The sequence below is a fragment of the Pan troglodytes genome, chromosome 1, assembly GCF_028858775.2.
Source record: "Pan troglodytes isolate AG18354 chromosome 1, NHGRI_mPanTro3-v2.0_pri, whole genome shotgun sequence".
NCBI lineage: Eukaryota > Metazoa > Chordata > Mammalia > Primates > Hominidae > Pan > Pan troglodytes.
The window spans coordinates 21,099,592-21,116,190 of NC_072398.2; the positions used below are offsets into that span (position 1 = coordinate 21,099,592).

Consider the following 16,599-nt stretch of genomic DNA (forward strand, 5'->3'; position numbering starts at 1 on the left):
CTGGGCGCAGTGGCTCATGCCTGTAATCCCAGCACTTTGGGAGGCTGAAGCGGGCGGATCACGAGGTCAGGAGATCAAGAGATCAAGACCATCCTGGCTAACACAGTGAAACCCTGTCTCTACTAAAAATACAAAAAAATTAGCCGGGTGTGGTGGCGGGCACCTGTAGTCCCAGCTACTCGGGAGGCTGAGGCAGGAGAATGGCATGAACCCGGGAGGCAGAGCTTGCAGTGAGCCAAGATGGCGCCACTGCACTCCAGCCTGGGCAACAGAGCTAGACTCCATCTCAAAACAAACAAAAAAAAGAAAACACTATCCTTTCTCTACTTCTTGCACAGATGCCATGGTTAAAAAAAAAAAAAAAAAAAAAAAAGGAAGGGGGACATCCAGAGATCACTGATGCATAGAACTGTTTCTGAGCTCACTATTCCGTTTCTTTGTTCTGATACCTAACCATTCATTGAAATCCATTGTCTTAATTACTGTAACTTTATGATAATTTTCGACATCTGGTAGAGTGATGTTCATACTTTGATTTTCTTTTCATTCCCCCACAAAAAAAAAATTGTTTGGATCCTGATTGTTAATGAATATATTTTAATTTTTCATGATTTTGTATCCATTTAATTAGATCTCTTAATCGTCTTGCAAAATATACAGCAATTTCCTAGCCCCTCCCCAGGCTTTAAACATCTTTATTAGACTTTGAATTAGAAACACTGTAATTTTGATGCTACTGTAAGTCTTTTCAAATTTCATTTTGCAACTGTTTACTGTTGTATATAGATACAGAAGTATTTTCTGTGTGTTATTTTTTTTTTTAACAGAATAATCATTCTCAATGTTACTTAGTCTACTAAGTTCTCTATTGGATTTTCCAAGTGGATGGCCATATCATCAGTAAATTTCACTTTTACTTTTTCCAAGTGCTATGCCTTTTGCGTTATTTTCCTCCTTATCCTTATGTACAATGTTGGATACAAGTGGTGACACTGCCCTGTCTCCTTCTCTGAACCAAACCTTTCAAGGTTTGCTCTGAGTGGGATCCTAGTGGTGCTTCTCTAGTACCATTTATCAAATTAAGGAAGAACACTTCTGTAAAGTTTGTTAAGAATCCTATGAAATGAGTTGATGCTAAATTTTCTCAAATATATCTTCTAGATTTTATCAAATACTTTTAATCTGCATTTATTGAGATAATTACATCATTCTTCATTCAATCTGTTAAGGTCAAGCTTATTATACTGATCTAATGCTTCTAAAGCCAAACCAGCCTTGCATTCTGGGACCAGGATCTTCAACAGAGTGCACTGTCTTCTTGATACATTGCTGAATTCCATTTGCTAATACTTTGTTTATGATTGTGTTCTTGATATCCATAATGACAAATCCATATAGATTGGTCGACAATTTAATTCCTCCTACTTCCTTTGTCAGATTTTGGTATTAATGTTACGCTATCTACATAAAATGATGGCCTGGGCATGGTGGCTCATGCCTGTAATACCAGCACTGTGGGAGGCCAAGGCGGGTGGATAGCTTGAGCCCAGAAGTTTGAGACTAGCCTGGACAACATGGCAAAACCCCGTCTCTACTGAAAAAAAAAAATACAAAAAAATAGCTGGCACACATGCTATTTTTGTGGTGGTGGTGCATCCCTGTAATCCCAGCTACTTGGGGGGCTGAGGTGGGAAAATCACTTGAACCTGGGAGGCAGAGGCTGCAGTGAGCCAAGATTGTGCCACTGTACTCCAGCCTGGACAATAGAGTGAGGCCTTGTCTCAAACAAACAAACAAACAAACAAAAAAAAACCATAAAATGGCATATGGAGTCAATCTCCTTTTTCTATTCTCCAGAACAATATTCATGAATATGGAGTAACTGCTTTCCAGAATATTTGAAACAGTTTACTAGAAAATTATTGGGTTTAAAAGATTTTTTTACTACTGCCTCCATCTATTTAAAACTTATAGGACTAAGTTTTCTGTAACCTTTTATGTGAGTTTTCATGTAATTTACTAGGAATTAGCCAAATTGTCACAACTTTTCAAATTTATTACATAAAACATTTTGTCATATTCTCTGAAAATAACTTCACAGAAATATACAGTGGGATTTCTGTTATCTATACACATCCATATAACACTGATGCTGATGTAATACCAAACTTATGTGTTAGCACCCAGAGGTCACCATGGGACTTCAGCCCACCCCTATTTGGCATCAACACTCTCTTTATTTAAAAAAAAAAAAAAAGGACATTAATTGTATTTCTCAGGCTTCCCTATGTATCAGCCAAGGGAACACAGATATACACAGCAGCAAACACACTGGACTTGCTGGTGAGACATTTGCATTCCAGAGGATGGGAAATAAACCTGACTAAAATTCAGGGACCTCCCACCTCAGTAAAATGTCTAGGGGTTGAGTGGTGTGGGGCCTGTCAAGATATTCCTTCTAAGGTGAAGGATAAGTTGCTGCATTTGGCCCCTCCTACAACCAAGAAAGAGGCACAATGTCTATTTGGATTTTGGAGGCAACACATTCCTCATTTGGGTGTGTTACTCTGGATCATTTATCAAGTGACCCAAAAGGCTGCCAGTTTTGAGTGGGGTCCAGAACAGGAGAAGGGTCTGCAACAGGTCCAGGCTGCTGTGCAAGCTGCTCTGCCACTTGGGCCATATGACTCAGCAGATCCAGTGGTGCTTAAGGTGCCAGTGGCAGATAGGGATGCTGTCTGGAGCCTTTGGCAGCCCCCACAGGTGAATCAGAGTGGAGGCCTTTAGGATTTTGGAACAACACCCCGTCATCTTCTGCAGATAACTACTCTCATTTTGAGAGACAGCTCTTGGCCTGTTACTGAGCTTTGGTGGAAACTGAACAATTGACTATGGATCATCAAGTCACCATGTGACTTGAACTGCTTGTCATAACCTGGGTGCTTTCTGACCCACCTAGCCATAAAGTTGGGCATGCACAACAGCATTCTATCATCAAATGGAAGTGGTATATACATGATCGGGCTCAAGTAGGTCCTGAAGGCCCAAGTAAGTTACATGAGGAAGTGGCTCAAATGCCCATGGTTCCCACTCCTGCCACCCTGCCTTCTCTCCTCCAGCCTGCACCAATGGCCTCATGGAGAGTTCCCTATGATCAACTGACAGAGGAAGAGAAGACTAGGGCCTGGTTCACAGATGGTTCTGTATGATATGTGGGCACTACCCAAAAGTGGAGAGCTGCAGCACTACAGCCCCTTTCTAGGACATCCCTGAAGAACAGGGGCAAATGGAAATCTTCCCAGTGGGCAGAACTTCAAGCAGTGCACCTCGTTATGCACTTTGCTTGAAGGAGAAATGGCCAGATGAGCGATTATACACTGATTCATGGGCTGTAGACAATGGTTTGGCTGGATGGTCAGGGACTTGGAAGAAGCATGATTGGAAAATTGAGGAAGAGGTATGTGGATGGACCTCTCTGAGTGGTCAAAAATTGTGAAGATATTTGTATCTCATGCGAGTGCTCACCAAAGGGTGACCTCAGCAGAGGAGGATTTTAATAATCAGGTGAATAGGATGACTGTGGACACCACTCAGCCTCCTTCCCCAGCCACCCCTGTCATCACCCAATGGGTCCATGAACAAAGTGGCCATGGTGGCAGGGATGGAGGTTACACATGTGCTCAGCAGCATGGACTTCCACTCACCAAGGCAGTCCTGACTAAGGCCACTGCTGAGTGCCCAATTTGCCAGCAGCAGAGATGAACAATGAGCCCTCGATATGGCACCATTCCTCAGGGTGATCAGACATCTACTTGATGGCAGGTTGATTATATTGGACCTCTTCCATCATAGAAAGGGCAATGGTTTGTCCTCACCAGAATAGACACTTACTCCAGATATGGGTTTGTCTATCCTGCACACAACACTTTGACCAAGACTACCATCCATGGATTCACAGAATGTCTTATCCACCGTGATGGTATTTCACACAGCACTGCCTCTGACCAAAGCACTCTATGGTTAAAAAAGTGTGGCAGTGGGCTTATGCTCATGGAATTCACTGGTCTTACCATGTTCCCCATCATCCTGAAGCAAGTGGATTGATAGAACAGTGCAATAGCTTTTTGAAGTCACAATTCCAATGCCAACTAGGTGACAATACTTTGCAGGGCTGGGGCAAAGTTCTCCAGAGGCTGTCTATGCTCTGAATCGGTGTCCAATATATGGCACTGTTTTTCCCATAGCCAGGATTCACGAATCCAGGAATCAAGGGATGGAAGTGGAAGTGGCACCACTCACCATCACCCCTAGTGACCCACTAGCAAAATTTTTGCTTCCTGTTCCCATGACATTACGTTCTGCCGGCTTAGAGGTCTTAGTTCCTGAAGGAGGAATGCTGCCACCAGGAGACACAACAACGATCCCATTAAACTGGAAGTTAAGATTGCCACCTGGCCACTTTGGGCTCCTCCTACCTTTAAGTCAACAGGCTAAGGGAGTTACATTGTTGGTTGGGGTGACTGACCCGAACTATCAAGAAGAAATCAGTCTACTACTTCACAATGGAGGTAAGGAGGCATATGCGTGGAATACAGGCAATCTCTTAGGACATCTCTCAGTATTATCATGCCCTGCGATTAAGGTCAATGGGAAACTACGACAACCCAATCCAGGCAGGACTACAAATGACCTAGACCCTTCAGGAATGAAGGTTTGGGTCACTCCACCAGGAAAAAAATCAAAATATCTCTCGCTGACCAGAACTAGCATGTGCTGCTGGGTGAGGGCATATGGTAGCTGCCAGAACATATACTGACAGGATATTCACAGAGCCCCAGGAAAGAGATGCCTGGTCAACCTCAGAACCTAAGACAAGGGAGATCCAGAGTCCCAGAAGCCAAGGAGCACCAGGAAGGCTCTGGGCAGGTGCTAGGAACGAGTGACTGAGCATTACAAAGTGCAAACACGCCTCCAGGTTTGCAGGAACAGCCCCTCTCCCTCCCATGCACACCCCTCCCTTGGCCCAGCCACAGGGATGGAAATGGGAGCAGGAGGATGGGAAGCCCGAGACATGAAGGTGGAAGGAAAGTGCACAGAGATATGCTGGTGCTACGAGCCAGAACCACCATCACCTCCGAAGAGGCTCCTCGGTGCCCACAAAGCACTGACCTGCCACGTCCAGGCTGAAGGAGAGCCGCTGGCCCCCGGCCTCGCAGCTATACTCCCCGGTGTCCGCCTGGCATGCCTGCTGCACCACCAGCCTCCGTGTGCAGCCCACAGCCTCCATTCGAACTTTCAAGCTGGCGCTCAGCTTCTTCCCGTCCTTGTACCACGTCACCTCTGTCTGGGCCTGGGCCACCTCGCAGCTCAGCGTGGCAATGGCCCCTGCCTCGGCCTGCACCTTCCTGTGTGCCAGCTGATCCTTTGCAAACACCGCCTTGGGCTCTGGGGAAGGCAGGGATGCACAGGGTTACCACCACCATCTAGGTCAGGAAGGCAGCACTGGGGAGACAAGGCCTGGGAGGGGAAGTGCGAGGGACAGATGCTCTCCAGGCTGCACCACTGCCTCCCAGCACAAGAAACATAGTTTTTACATCCATCCTGCATGGTGCCATGGGCTGTCCCAGGCAGGGCCACCATGACAGATCCTCCAGGGCAGGGACTGGAGTCCTGACGCCTGCACAGCTCCCCTCATAGATGTGCCGGGGTCTCCCCATGGGACTGTGCAGGGTGCGTCCTCACCCCAGGGCCCCAGAGTCTGAAGCTCCTGCTCCTGCCAGTCAGGAGGTTCAGCTCTGGCCTCCTGGAGGAGGGCCTGGGCCTCCCATGTCTTCCTGGGGCCATGTCAGGAGGACTGTCAGCTGGGCGCCTTCTGATGGTCTGGGGACGGAGTCTCCACTCTTCTGTGGTGTCACTGTGCAAGTGCTTTGTCTGACTTTCAATAGCACTGTCTTTCTTTTACACCTTCATTTTAGGATCTCTTTTTACATCTAAATACTACAGCAGTGAGCTCTAGCATACTAGAGCATTAGCATGTTAGAAATATCTTCCTTTTCTGCATAGCTTGCCTTTTCATTCTCTTATGGTGTCTTCCAAAGAATCAAAATTTTTAATTTTAATGTATTCAAATATATCAAATGTGTTTCTTTGTGGTCAGGGCATGTGTGTTCTGTTTAGGAAGTCATGCTTTACTGTGAAGTCACTAGAAACATCTCTCTTTTCCTCTAAGGCTTGTATGGGTTTCCCCGGGATTCTGACATCTCTAACCAACTGGAGTTGACTTTGTGTGTGGTTGAGATCCTGGTCTGATTTTTTTTCCCATATGGTTTAATTGCCCAAAATCTGTTTTTTTTCTTCTTTTTTTTTTTTCTGAGACAGGGTCTCACTCTGTCACCCAGAGTGGAGTGCAGTGATGCCATCATAGCTAACTGCAGCTTCAGTCTCCTGAGTTCAAGCCATCCTCCCACCTCAGCTTCCCAAGTAGCTGGGACTACAGGTACATGCCACCACAGCCAGCTAATTGTTTTTCAATTTCTTTAGAGATGGGATCTTGCTCTGTTGCCCTAGGCAGGAATGCAGTGACGTGATTATAGCTAACTGCAGCCTCCAACTCCTGGGGCTCAAATATCCTCCTGCCTCAGCCTCCCAAGTAGCAGGGACTTACAGGTGCACACCACCATGCCTGGGTAATACGACTTTCTTCATAGCATACTATTCTCTTAGTATATTGCTAAATATATATGAATAACATGTTGTTTAAGATTTTGTCCTTGCTATCCATAATAGGTTGGCCTATATTTTTAATTCTTCCTACTTTGTATCAATGTTATGCTATCTACATGAAACAAATCAGAGAGTGTCTCTCTTCATTGTATTCTCTAGAAGAATCTCCATGAACATGGAATAATTTATTTGCAGATTGTTTGGTATAATTTACTGTAAAGTTGTTAGATATTGCTTAGAAATTTCTTACTGAAAATATTTTTGTTACTAGTCCCATTTATTTAAAACTTATAGGACTATCTGAGTTGTCTATTTCTTCTTATGTTACTTTTTATATACTTTTTAAGCAATTTAACAATTTGTTGAACCTGTTCATATTTAATACCAGTAAATATTTGTCATACTCTCCTAAAATAGCATTTTAGAAAGATATATAGTGGGTTTACTGGCATCTATACCCACCCACAAACCACTGCACGGTGGTAATACCAGACTGTTATGTGTTGGCCCCCAGGCGTCAACATGAGGCTGCAGCCCACAGATCTCTGATGTTAAGATTCTCTTAATGAAAAGAAAATAAATGTAGTTTCAGAATTCTCTATGACCCAGTCAGGAAAAGCCACAGGCACAACATAATTACTGGGAAATGCTACTGAATAAATACTGCTTTTGCCAGTCAGGGGCTGCCTGATATGGTTTGCCTCAGTGTCCCCACCCAAATCTCACCTTGAATAGTAATAATCACCAGGTGTCAATGGTGAGACCAGGTGGGGGTAATTGAATCATGGGGGCAGTTTCCCTCATGCTGTTCTTGTAATAGTGAGTGACTACTACCACCAAGATCTGATGGTTTTATAAGGAGCTCGCTTCTTTACTCAGCACTCATTCTTTCTCCTGCAGCCCTGTGAAGAGGTGCCTTCCGCCATGATTGTAAGTTTCCTAAGGCCTTGCAAGTTTCCTGAGGCCTTCCCAGCCATGTGGAACTGTGAGTCAATTAAACCTCTTTCCTTTATAAATTACCTACTCTTGGGTATGTCTTCATTAGCAGTGTGAGAACAGACTAATATACTGCTACTATTGCATCTCAGTTGTATCAGCACCTAGTAATGTCACCTAAGCTACTTATTCCTTTCCATTTCTAAATTTAAAAATCAAGCTCCAAGGAGAATCTGACATGTTCTAACTAAAAACAATGGAAAACAAGAGTTGTTCTTGGAAGAGAATTCCAGACCTCATGGGTGCATATCACAGGCTCATATGTACCAATCCATGCTGCTGTTTTACTTGACACAGACATTGCAACAAACATGGATCTAGGTCTTGCTACCTGTGGGTGCACAGGCAGCTTCCATGTCCATGCAAAGGAGGGGAGAAGGTCCCAGGACATAGAAAATCAGATAATCCACAGTGTGATCTTGAGATAATTCTATGTACGGTTGTGTGGCTGAAATTTCCCCTTCTCCCAGACAAGTTAAATTCAAACATCTGTCACTAGGGAGAACAAGCATGAGGTATGGGGTGCAGGCATGTGAGAGGTGCCAGACATTCAGTAGAAGGAAATTCACACAACCCCAGGTGGAGACACCTGGTCTACCTTGGACCACAGGGCCTGGTAGAGAAGGAACAGCAGCAAGGTTCTAGGCAGATGATGGGAACGTATGATTGAGCATTATCACATGAAAACACCACTCCAGGTACACAGCAACAGCCCCTCTCCCTCCACACATATCCTTCCCATCTGGCCTCCCTTAACCACACCAGTTATGAAATAAGAATTGGGAGGGTAGGAAACAACAGAGGTAAAGGCTAATGGGAAGAGCACCAGAGTCTATCAGCCAGTCTCATCATCACCTCTACAAAGTTAGTACCCCCAAAGCACTGACCTGAAACATCCAGGTGGAAGGAGAGCCGCTGGCCCCCAGCCTCACAGGTGTACTCCCCAGCATCTGCCCGGCCTGCCTGCTGCACCACCAGCTGCCGTATGCAGCCCGCGGCCTCTACGCGCACTTTCGAACTGGAGCTCAGCTTCTTCCCATCCTTGTACCACATCACCTCTGTCTGGGCCTGGGCCACCTCACAGCTCAGTGTGGCACTGGCCCCTGCCTCAGTCCGCACCTCATTATGCACCAACTGCTCCTTGGCAAACACTGCCTTGGGCTCTGAGGGTGGACAGGAGGGATGCACAGTCAGAGACACAAATCTGGGACCAACCCATTTCACAGGCACCAAAGATTCAGGATTCAGTAACAACAAACAACTGATGAAAGACATAAACCCACAGACTCAAGATGTTCTACAATCCCAACCAGGATGAAGACAAAGGAAACCACACCTACATTCATCAAAGAAATACTACCACAAAGCAAAATCAAAAAGAAAATCTTAAAAGCAACAGGATGAAAAAAGGTACATGACCCTTAAAATATCCATAACAAATTTCACAGTTCATATTTCAAAGAAAATATGGACACCAGAAGATAATGGAATGACCTCTTTAAAATGTTAGGGAGTGGGGAGTAGCTGCTAAACTGTAATGTTATACCCAGATAAAACAGCCCTCAGAATCAAAGGGGGAACAAATATGTGTTCACAAGAGAAATAAAAAGTAAGAGAATGCATATGACCAGCTGACCTGCTAACATAAATACTGAAGACATAGTTCTACAAGAAGAAAAAAGAATAGTAATCCCAGAATACTGGGTCCAAATTCTGACTGCAATTTTCTGGCTTTGTGAACTGTGGTGAGTTACTTCCCTGTGTGTTATCTTAAAATGAGAATAATCAGAGTTCCTCCTCGCAAATTGTTTTGAAGTTTAAGCAAGCAGAAAGACAAGAAGCACTTCACAAAATCTAGGTCCTCAGCACAAAATTAATACCTGCTAGTTGTTATTACAGGGGAAGCTTTATGAGAAAAAAGGCCCTTGGGTGGGACTTCCATACATATCCTAAGTCTGTAAAGATTATCCTAATAGCGTAAGAAAGGCCTCAAAAAACTCACCTGTGATGTGCAGTTGAAAGGAGACTCTCTGGCCCCCAGCCTCGCAGCTGTACTCCCCAGCATCTGCTTTGCCCACCTGCTGCACTATCAGCCTCCGTGTGCAGCCCTTGACCTCCATGCGTACTTTTGAGCTGGAGCTCAGCTTCTTCCCGTCCTTGTACCATGTTACCTCCGTCTGGGGCTGGGCCACCTCACAGCTCAGCATGGCAGTGGTCCCCGCCTCAGCCTGCACCTCATTATGCACTGACTGCTCCTTCGCAAACACCCCCTTGGGCTCTGAGGGTGGACAAGGAAGGATGCACAGTCAGAGACACAAATCTGGGACCAACCCATTTCACAGGCACTGAAGCTTCAGGATTCAGTAACAGCAAACAGCTGATGAAAGACATAAATCCACAGACTCAAGATGCTCTACAATCCCAACCAGGATGAAGACAAAGGAAACCATACCTAGGTTCATCAAAGAAAAAAATGCCATGAAACAAATTCAAAAAGAAAATCTTAAAAGCAACAGGATGAAAAAAGATACATGACCCTTAAAATGTCCACAATAAATCTTACAGTTGATATTTCAAAGGAAATATGGACGCCAGAAGACAATGGAATGACCTCTTTAAAATGTTAGGGAGTGGAGGAATAGCTGATAAACTGTAATGTTATACCCAGATAAAACAGTCCTCAGAATCAAAGGGAGAACAAATATATTTTCGTATGAGAAAAAAAGATAGAATATGTATAACCAGCAGAGCTGCTAACATAAATACTGAAGATAGAACTCTTCAAGAAGAAAAAAATAATAATAATCCCAGAATACTGGGTCCAAATTCTGACTACAACTTTCTGACTTTGTAAACTGTGGTAAGTTACTTCCTTGTGTGTTATCTTAAAATGGGAATAATCAAAGTTACTCCTCACAGAATAGTTTTGAATTTTAAGCAAGCAGAAAGACAAGAAGCATTTCACAAAATCTAGGCCTTCAGAACAAAATTAATACCTGCTAGTTGTTATTACAGGGGAAGCTCTATGAGAAAAAAAGGTCCTTGGGTGAGACCTCCATATGTACCCAAAGTCCCTAAAAACTATCCTAAAAGCACAAGAAAGGCCTCAAAAAACTCACCTGTGATGTGCAGGTGGAAGGAGACTCTCTGGCCCCCAGCCTCACAGCTGTACTCCCCAGCATCTGCTTTGCCCGCCTGTGGCAGCACCAGCCTCCGTGTGCACCCTTTGACCTCCATGCCCACTTTTGAGCTGGAGCTCAGCTTCTTCCCATCCTTGTACCACGTCACCTCCGTCTGGGCCTGGGCCACCTCACAGCTCAGCATGGCACTGGCCCCCACCTCAGCCTGCACCTCATTATGCACTGACTGCTCCTTTGCAAACATCATCTTGGGCTCTGAGGGTGGACAAGGACAGACACACAGTCAGAGACACAAATCTGGGACCAACCCATTTCACAGGCACTGAAGATTCGGGATTCAGTAACAGCAAACAGCTGATGAGAGACATAAACCCACAGACTCAAGATGCTCTACAATCCCAACTCGGATGAAGACAAAGGAAACCACACCTAGGTTCATCAAAGAAAAAAATGCCATGAAGCAAATTCAAAAAGAAAATCTTAAAAGCAACAGGATGAAAAAAGATACATGACCCTTAAAATATCCAAAATAAATCTTACAGTTGATATTTCAAAGGAAATATGGACATCAGAAGACAATGGAATGACCTCTTTAAAATATTATGGGGGTGGAGGGGTAGCTGCTAAACTGTAACGTTATACCCACATAAAACAGCCCTCAGAATCAAAGGGAAAACAAATATGTTTTCATCTGAGAAAAAAAAAAAATGAGAGAATATATATAACCAGCAGAGCTGCTAACATAAATACTGAAAATAGAACTCTTCAAGAAGAAAAAAAGGAATAATAATCCCAGAATACTGGGTCCAAATCTTGACTGCAATTTTCTGGCTTTGTGAACTGTGGTAAATTACTTCCTTGTGTGTTATCTTAAAATGGGAATAATCAGAGTTCCTCCTTATAGGATTGTTTTGAAGTTTAAGCAAGCAGAAAGACAAGTAGCATTCACAAAATCTATGCCCCTTGGCACAAAATTAATACCTGCTAGTTGTTATTTTAGGGGAAGCTTTGTAAGAAAAGAGGCAATTAGGTGGCACCTCCACGCTAATGTCACTAAAAATTATCCTAAGGAACATAAGAAAGATCTCAAGAAACCCACCTGTGATGTGCAGGCGGAAGGAGACCCTCTGGCCCCTGGCCTCGCAGCTGTAGTCCCCGGCATCCGTCTTGCCTGCCTGCTGAACCACCAGCCTCCGTCTGCAGCCCTTGGCCTCCACATGCACTTTCAAGCTGGAGCTCAGCTTCTTCCCATCTTTGTACCACATCACCTCCGTCTGGGCCTGGGCCACCTCGCAGCTCAGCGTGGCACTGGCCCCTGCCTCAGCCTGCACCTCACTGTGTGCCACCTGGTCCTTGGCAAACACCACCTTGGGCTCTGGGGACAGAGTGGGACACACAGGGTCAGACATATTCCAATTACTAGAACTGAATGAGGGCCTACCTTCTTGATCTCAAAACTCTGATGGTTCAGCCACAAGCCTGCCCTGTTCCTGGATTTCTCAACAAAAAGAACTTTACGTTTTGAAGATGCACAGGGCAGGCAATAGGTTAGTTCTCAGAATCTGAAGCCTCCCAGTTAGATAATTTTCAGACTGGTATATGCTGCAATTCAGGCTCTGGCATTTATTTACCAGCTGTGATCTCCTAAGTATACAAACAAAGAGAAGCACAGTTTGTGACCTGCACACCAATGCATAGGTATTTTCAGAGATAATTCCTTAAGTAACACTGGCAAAATGGGCAGTAGCCCTGACTCACAAAGGACTGCTAATGTAGCCTACAACTTCTAGAGGGCCAATTGCCATTGGTATAATCTAATCCTAGGCCTTGGGATTGGATCTTTTCATTATTTTGGTTTCCTCATATCACTACTTTCAGCACCTATTCTGTTACTTTAGATGACATTTTCCTCTTATGAAGTGTATCTATTGGTAATTCTCTCAGGAAGGTTTTGTGAATGGTAAACTCTGTCAATCTACTTCCTGAAAATGTCTTTATTTCACACTCACTTTTGAATGATAGCTTAGCTGGGTATAGAATTGTAGGTTGACAGTTGTTTTCCCTTGCTAATTTGGACATTATGCCATTATTTCATTTCTGGGCTCCTCATTGCTGCTGAAAAATCTATAGGAAAGGTAACTGTTGTTCTGTTAATATATTCTTCTGTCTGGTAGTTTTAAGGCTCTCCTCTTGGTTTTTGGCCTTCTACAATTCACTATGATATGTCTAGCCGAGAATTTATCTTCTTTACACTTACAATGATTCCTTGTGAATCTATAAATTTAGGATTCATGTTGTTTATCATTTCTGAAATTTTTCTGCATGGCCTCTTTTATTATTTTTGCTTCTTCCTCACTCTCTGTAGTTTATCCTAAAAGTCCTTTTTTAAATTTACTAAAACGTATACATTTATTATGAACAATGTGTTTTGAAATATGTATATACTGTGGAATTGCTAAATTGTGCTAGTTAACATATGCATTACCTCATATATGTATCGTTTTATGGTGAGAACACTAAAAATCCACTCTCTTAGCAATTTTCAAGAATACAATACATTGTTATTAACTATAGTCACCATGTTGTACAATAGATCTCTTGAACTTATTCCTCCAAACTGAAACTTTGTACACTTTGACCAACATCTCCATGACCTAGCTCCCCCTCAAGCCTCTGGTACTTTACTCTCCACTTCTACGAGTTCAACATTTTTAGATTCCACATATAAGTGAGACTGTGCAGTAACTGTCTTTATGTTTTATTTCACTTAACATAACATCCTCCAGCTTCACCCATGTTGTTGAGTGGCAGCTGAATAGCATCCCCCTGCATACCATAATATACAACACATATTCTTCATCCATTCATCTGCTGTTGGACACTTAGATTTTTTTAAAATCTTTTTAAAAACATATTTGTGCCCAACATACAAAAGGTGGTGTTTTTATGTTGTAAATTAATTTTTACAAAGGAAATAATGATGCATCCAGCTGCCTGCCTTTCACTAGCTCATCCTTGATGACCTGGTGGCTCTGCTAGGGCTGGCAGATGGACAGCAGCAGGTGGTGAGGCTCTGACACCCCCTCATGTCACAGCAGTAACCAGAGGCCACAGGGGCCAGAACCAGCCCTGCATCTTACCCCTGCTCTCTCTCTCTTGCCCTTCAAAGCCTGGTTGGGGAAACAGCTGTAGACACCAGCTGTGTCTACATCCTCATCTCAGATCTGCTCAGCAGCCATGGAGCCCTTACTCCTGCTAAGGTCACCTGTGCCCACTGGGGCTGCGGTCCTTCAGCCCTTCCCCAGCCGCTCCTGCTTCACCATGGCATTCACACCTGCACGTCACTTATGCATCAAAGTCTTCACTGACCCCAAAATATGACTCTCTAAATTCTCTTCCTGCTCCTTTGGGCCTCTTCCTTGGTGGTCTCAGCCTCCTCAGTGTTGCCCCAGGGCGAGCCTTGTTATCATGGTCCCTTGCCCATGGTGTCCTGGTGCACGCCCATCCTCTCCTGCCGTTGACATGCCAACAAATCCCAAAGCTCCCTTGTCATCTCAGCATCGACCGAGGTCCAGCCCAGAGAGCTACTGCCTCCTGGATGTCCCACATAGGCTAATATAGCAACCCCCAACATCCCCAGCACTTTCTTTATCTGTCCTGACCCACCTGCAAGTTTTCCCCTCCAGGCTTGAACCAGGCATGGATAAAGGTGTTTAGGCTGTTGCTCAAGACTCTGAGAAATCCGCCATCTTGCTAAATACAGAGAAAGCCACCCTGCTTGGCCCTGAGCCAGAGTCCTCAACCCTGAGATAAACTCCATACCCTGACCCCTCATGGCAGACATGCCTGGGTGGGACATCTGCCTTCTTGCTGTCTGTTACAAGAATATGCTGCAGTCCTCCTCTGTAAGCAAGTTCCTCTAATAAAGCTCTGGACTGATCGCCCTGGGGTTTGGTGCTTCTTTCTGTGGAATCCTAACCATCCCACTGTGGGATCGTTTGGGGCACTCCCTTGTGGGAACTCCTTGCCACTGCCTTTGTGGCAACTCCAGCCCCAGGTTGGACAGGACGGAACAGCTCCTCACCCATTTCTCCCTGCACACCTACTCCTTGCCTACTGCCCCATCTCAGATACAGCCCCTGCATCTACGCATCTGCCCAAGCTTGCAGTTCACCTCCCATCTCCTCTGTTCTCAACCCTGAACCCGCCTGGCCACCACTCTGCTGTGCTCCACCTGTGTTTTTTTTTTTTTCATTTTTCTTTTTTGAGACGGAGTCTTGCTCTGTTGCCCAGGCTGGAGTGCAGTGGTGCAATCTTGGCTCACTGCAAGCTCCGCCTCCTGGGTTCATGCCATTCTCCTGCCTCAGCCTCCCGAGTAGCTGGGACTACAGGTGCCCACCACCATGCCTGGCTAACTTTTTGTATTTTTAGTAGAGACGGGGTTTCACCGTGTTAGCCAGGATGGTCTCAATCTCCTGACCTCACGATCCGCCCGCCTCGGCCTCCCGAAGTGCTGGGACTACACTTCGGGCCACCGCGCCCAGCCTGTGCTCCACCTCTTAAATGGCTCTTGAGCCTATGGCCTCCTCTCCACCCTCAGGACCTCGGGCCCTCTGCAGACCCAGCCCTCTCCTCCACCCACGGGACCACTGTCCCTCTGTAGGCCCGGCCCTCCCCTCCTTGGACCAGGCAGGGCAGAGCCTCCCGCCTCTGATCCCCCCTCATCCTAATCTAGTCTCCATGATGCAGTCAAAGTCTAACTGTGAAACTTCTATGTTTTCATCCCCAGGAATTAAGGACCAAAGTCCACTCCGGAGGTGTGCAGGACAGCCCAAGTGAGTGGACACCAGCTTTCAAATGCACCTCCAAGTCCACACCTGTCTTCAAAACGATCACTAAAAGAGCTGCTGTGTTTTTAAACCAAGTTGACTAAGTGTTACCGCCGAACCTCTGCAGCCAGATGTTCTCAGGGACCCGGGTATGGATTCAGGCACTGCGAGGATCTTGCAAGGACCCACACAGCAGCCTGTCAGCAACATGTCTTCAGCAGCGGTGCTAGCACTGGGCACGTGGCAGACCAGCATTCCGCATGAGCACCTCTAAGCATGAGCACAGACGCAAATCCAGTCACACAGCCGCAGCATACTCAACCAGCTGGGCAGCTGCATCTGCCGCTCATTCCATGGCCCTCGAATCTGCCTGATCACCAAGGGAGGGCTTCCCCAAGCTCTTTGACATTTGTTATGTTTGCTTTAGAGAAGGACTCACAAAGTACTTTCAGGGAAACTGTGTCTCTTTGATATGCACTTCACAAAATCACTCACAATCACACTGCATGTGGATGTGTTTGAGAATGGGAATGTGTTTTAATATGTGTATGTAATATGTATGAGCAAGTGTGTATGTTTAAGTGTGTTTTCATGTGTGTGTATGTGTATCATGCATGTATTTGTGTGTATATGAGAAGATGAAGCATGTGTATGCACGTGTGTACATGTTTGTGTATATGTGTTTAAATGTGTATATGTATGTGTGCAAGTGTGCATGTGTTTGAATGTATGTATATGGTATAAGTGAGTATGGGGGTATATGTGTATATAGGTGTATGTGGGAGTGAGGTGTCTATGCGTGTATATATGCAGGTGAGTGCATATGTAGGTATTGTGTGTGTATTATGTTTAGGTTTGTGTGTGTCTATGTATGTGTGTGTATATATGTCTTGTGTGTTGTTTGTGTGTGT

At 45.0% G+C, this 16,599-nt stretch overlaps 1 protein-coding gene across 43 annotated transcripts in view; it reads right to left on the reverse strand.

The window, feature by feature from the left end:
- The window catches only part of OBSCN (obscurin, cytoskeletal calmodulin and titin-interacting RhoGEF), a 170,381-nt gene that overhangs the window by 122,978 nt on the left and 30,804 nt on the right, over positions 1–16,599 (reverse strand). For all 43 annotated transcript variants that reach the window (XR_010149907.1, XR_010149905.1, XM_016940307.4 and 40 more), the window contains 5 exons: positions 11,959–12,234; positions 10,839–11,114; positions 9,722–9,997; positions 8,607–8,882; positions 5,170–5,445 (listed from right to left, as the gene is read on the reverse strand). Coding sequence is in view for 41 of the 43 variants with exons in the window: in XM_016940307.4 (XP_016795796.2) it covers positions 5,170–5,445; positions 8,607–8,882; positions 9,722–9,997; positions 10,839–11,114; positions 11,959–12,234 (1,380 nt within the window). In the remaining 2 variants the exon portion in view is untranslated. The remainder of the gene's footprint in view (positions 1–5,169; positions 5,446–8,606; positions 8,883–9,721; positions 9,998–10,838; positions 11,115–11,958; positions 12,235–16,599) is intronic.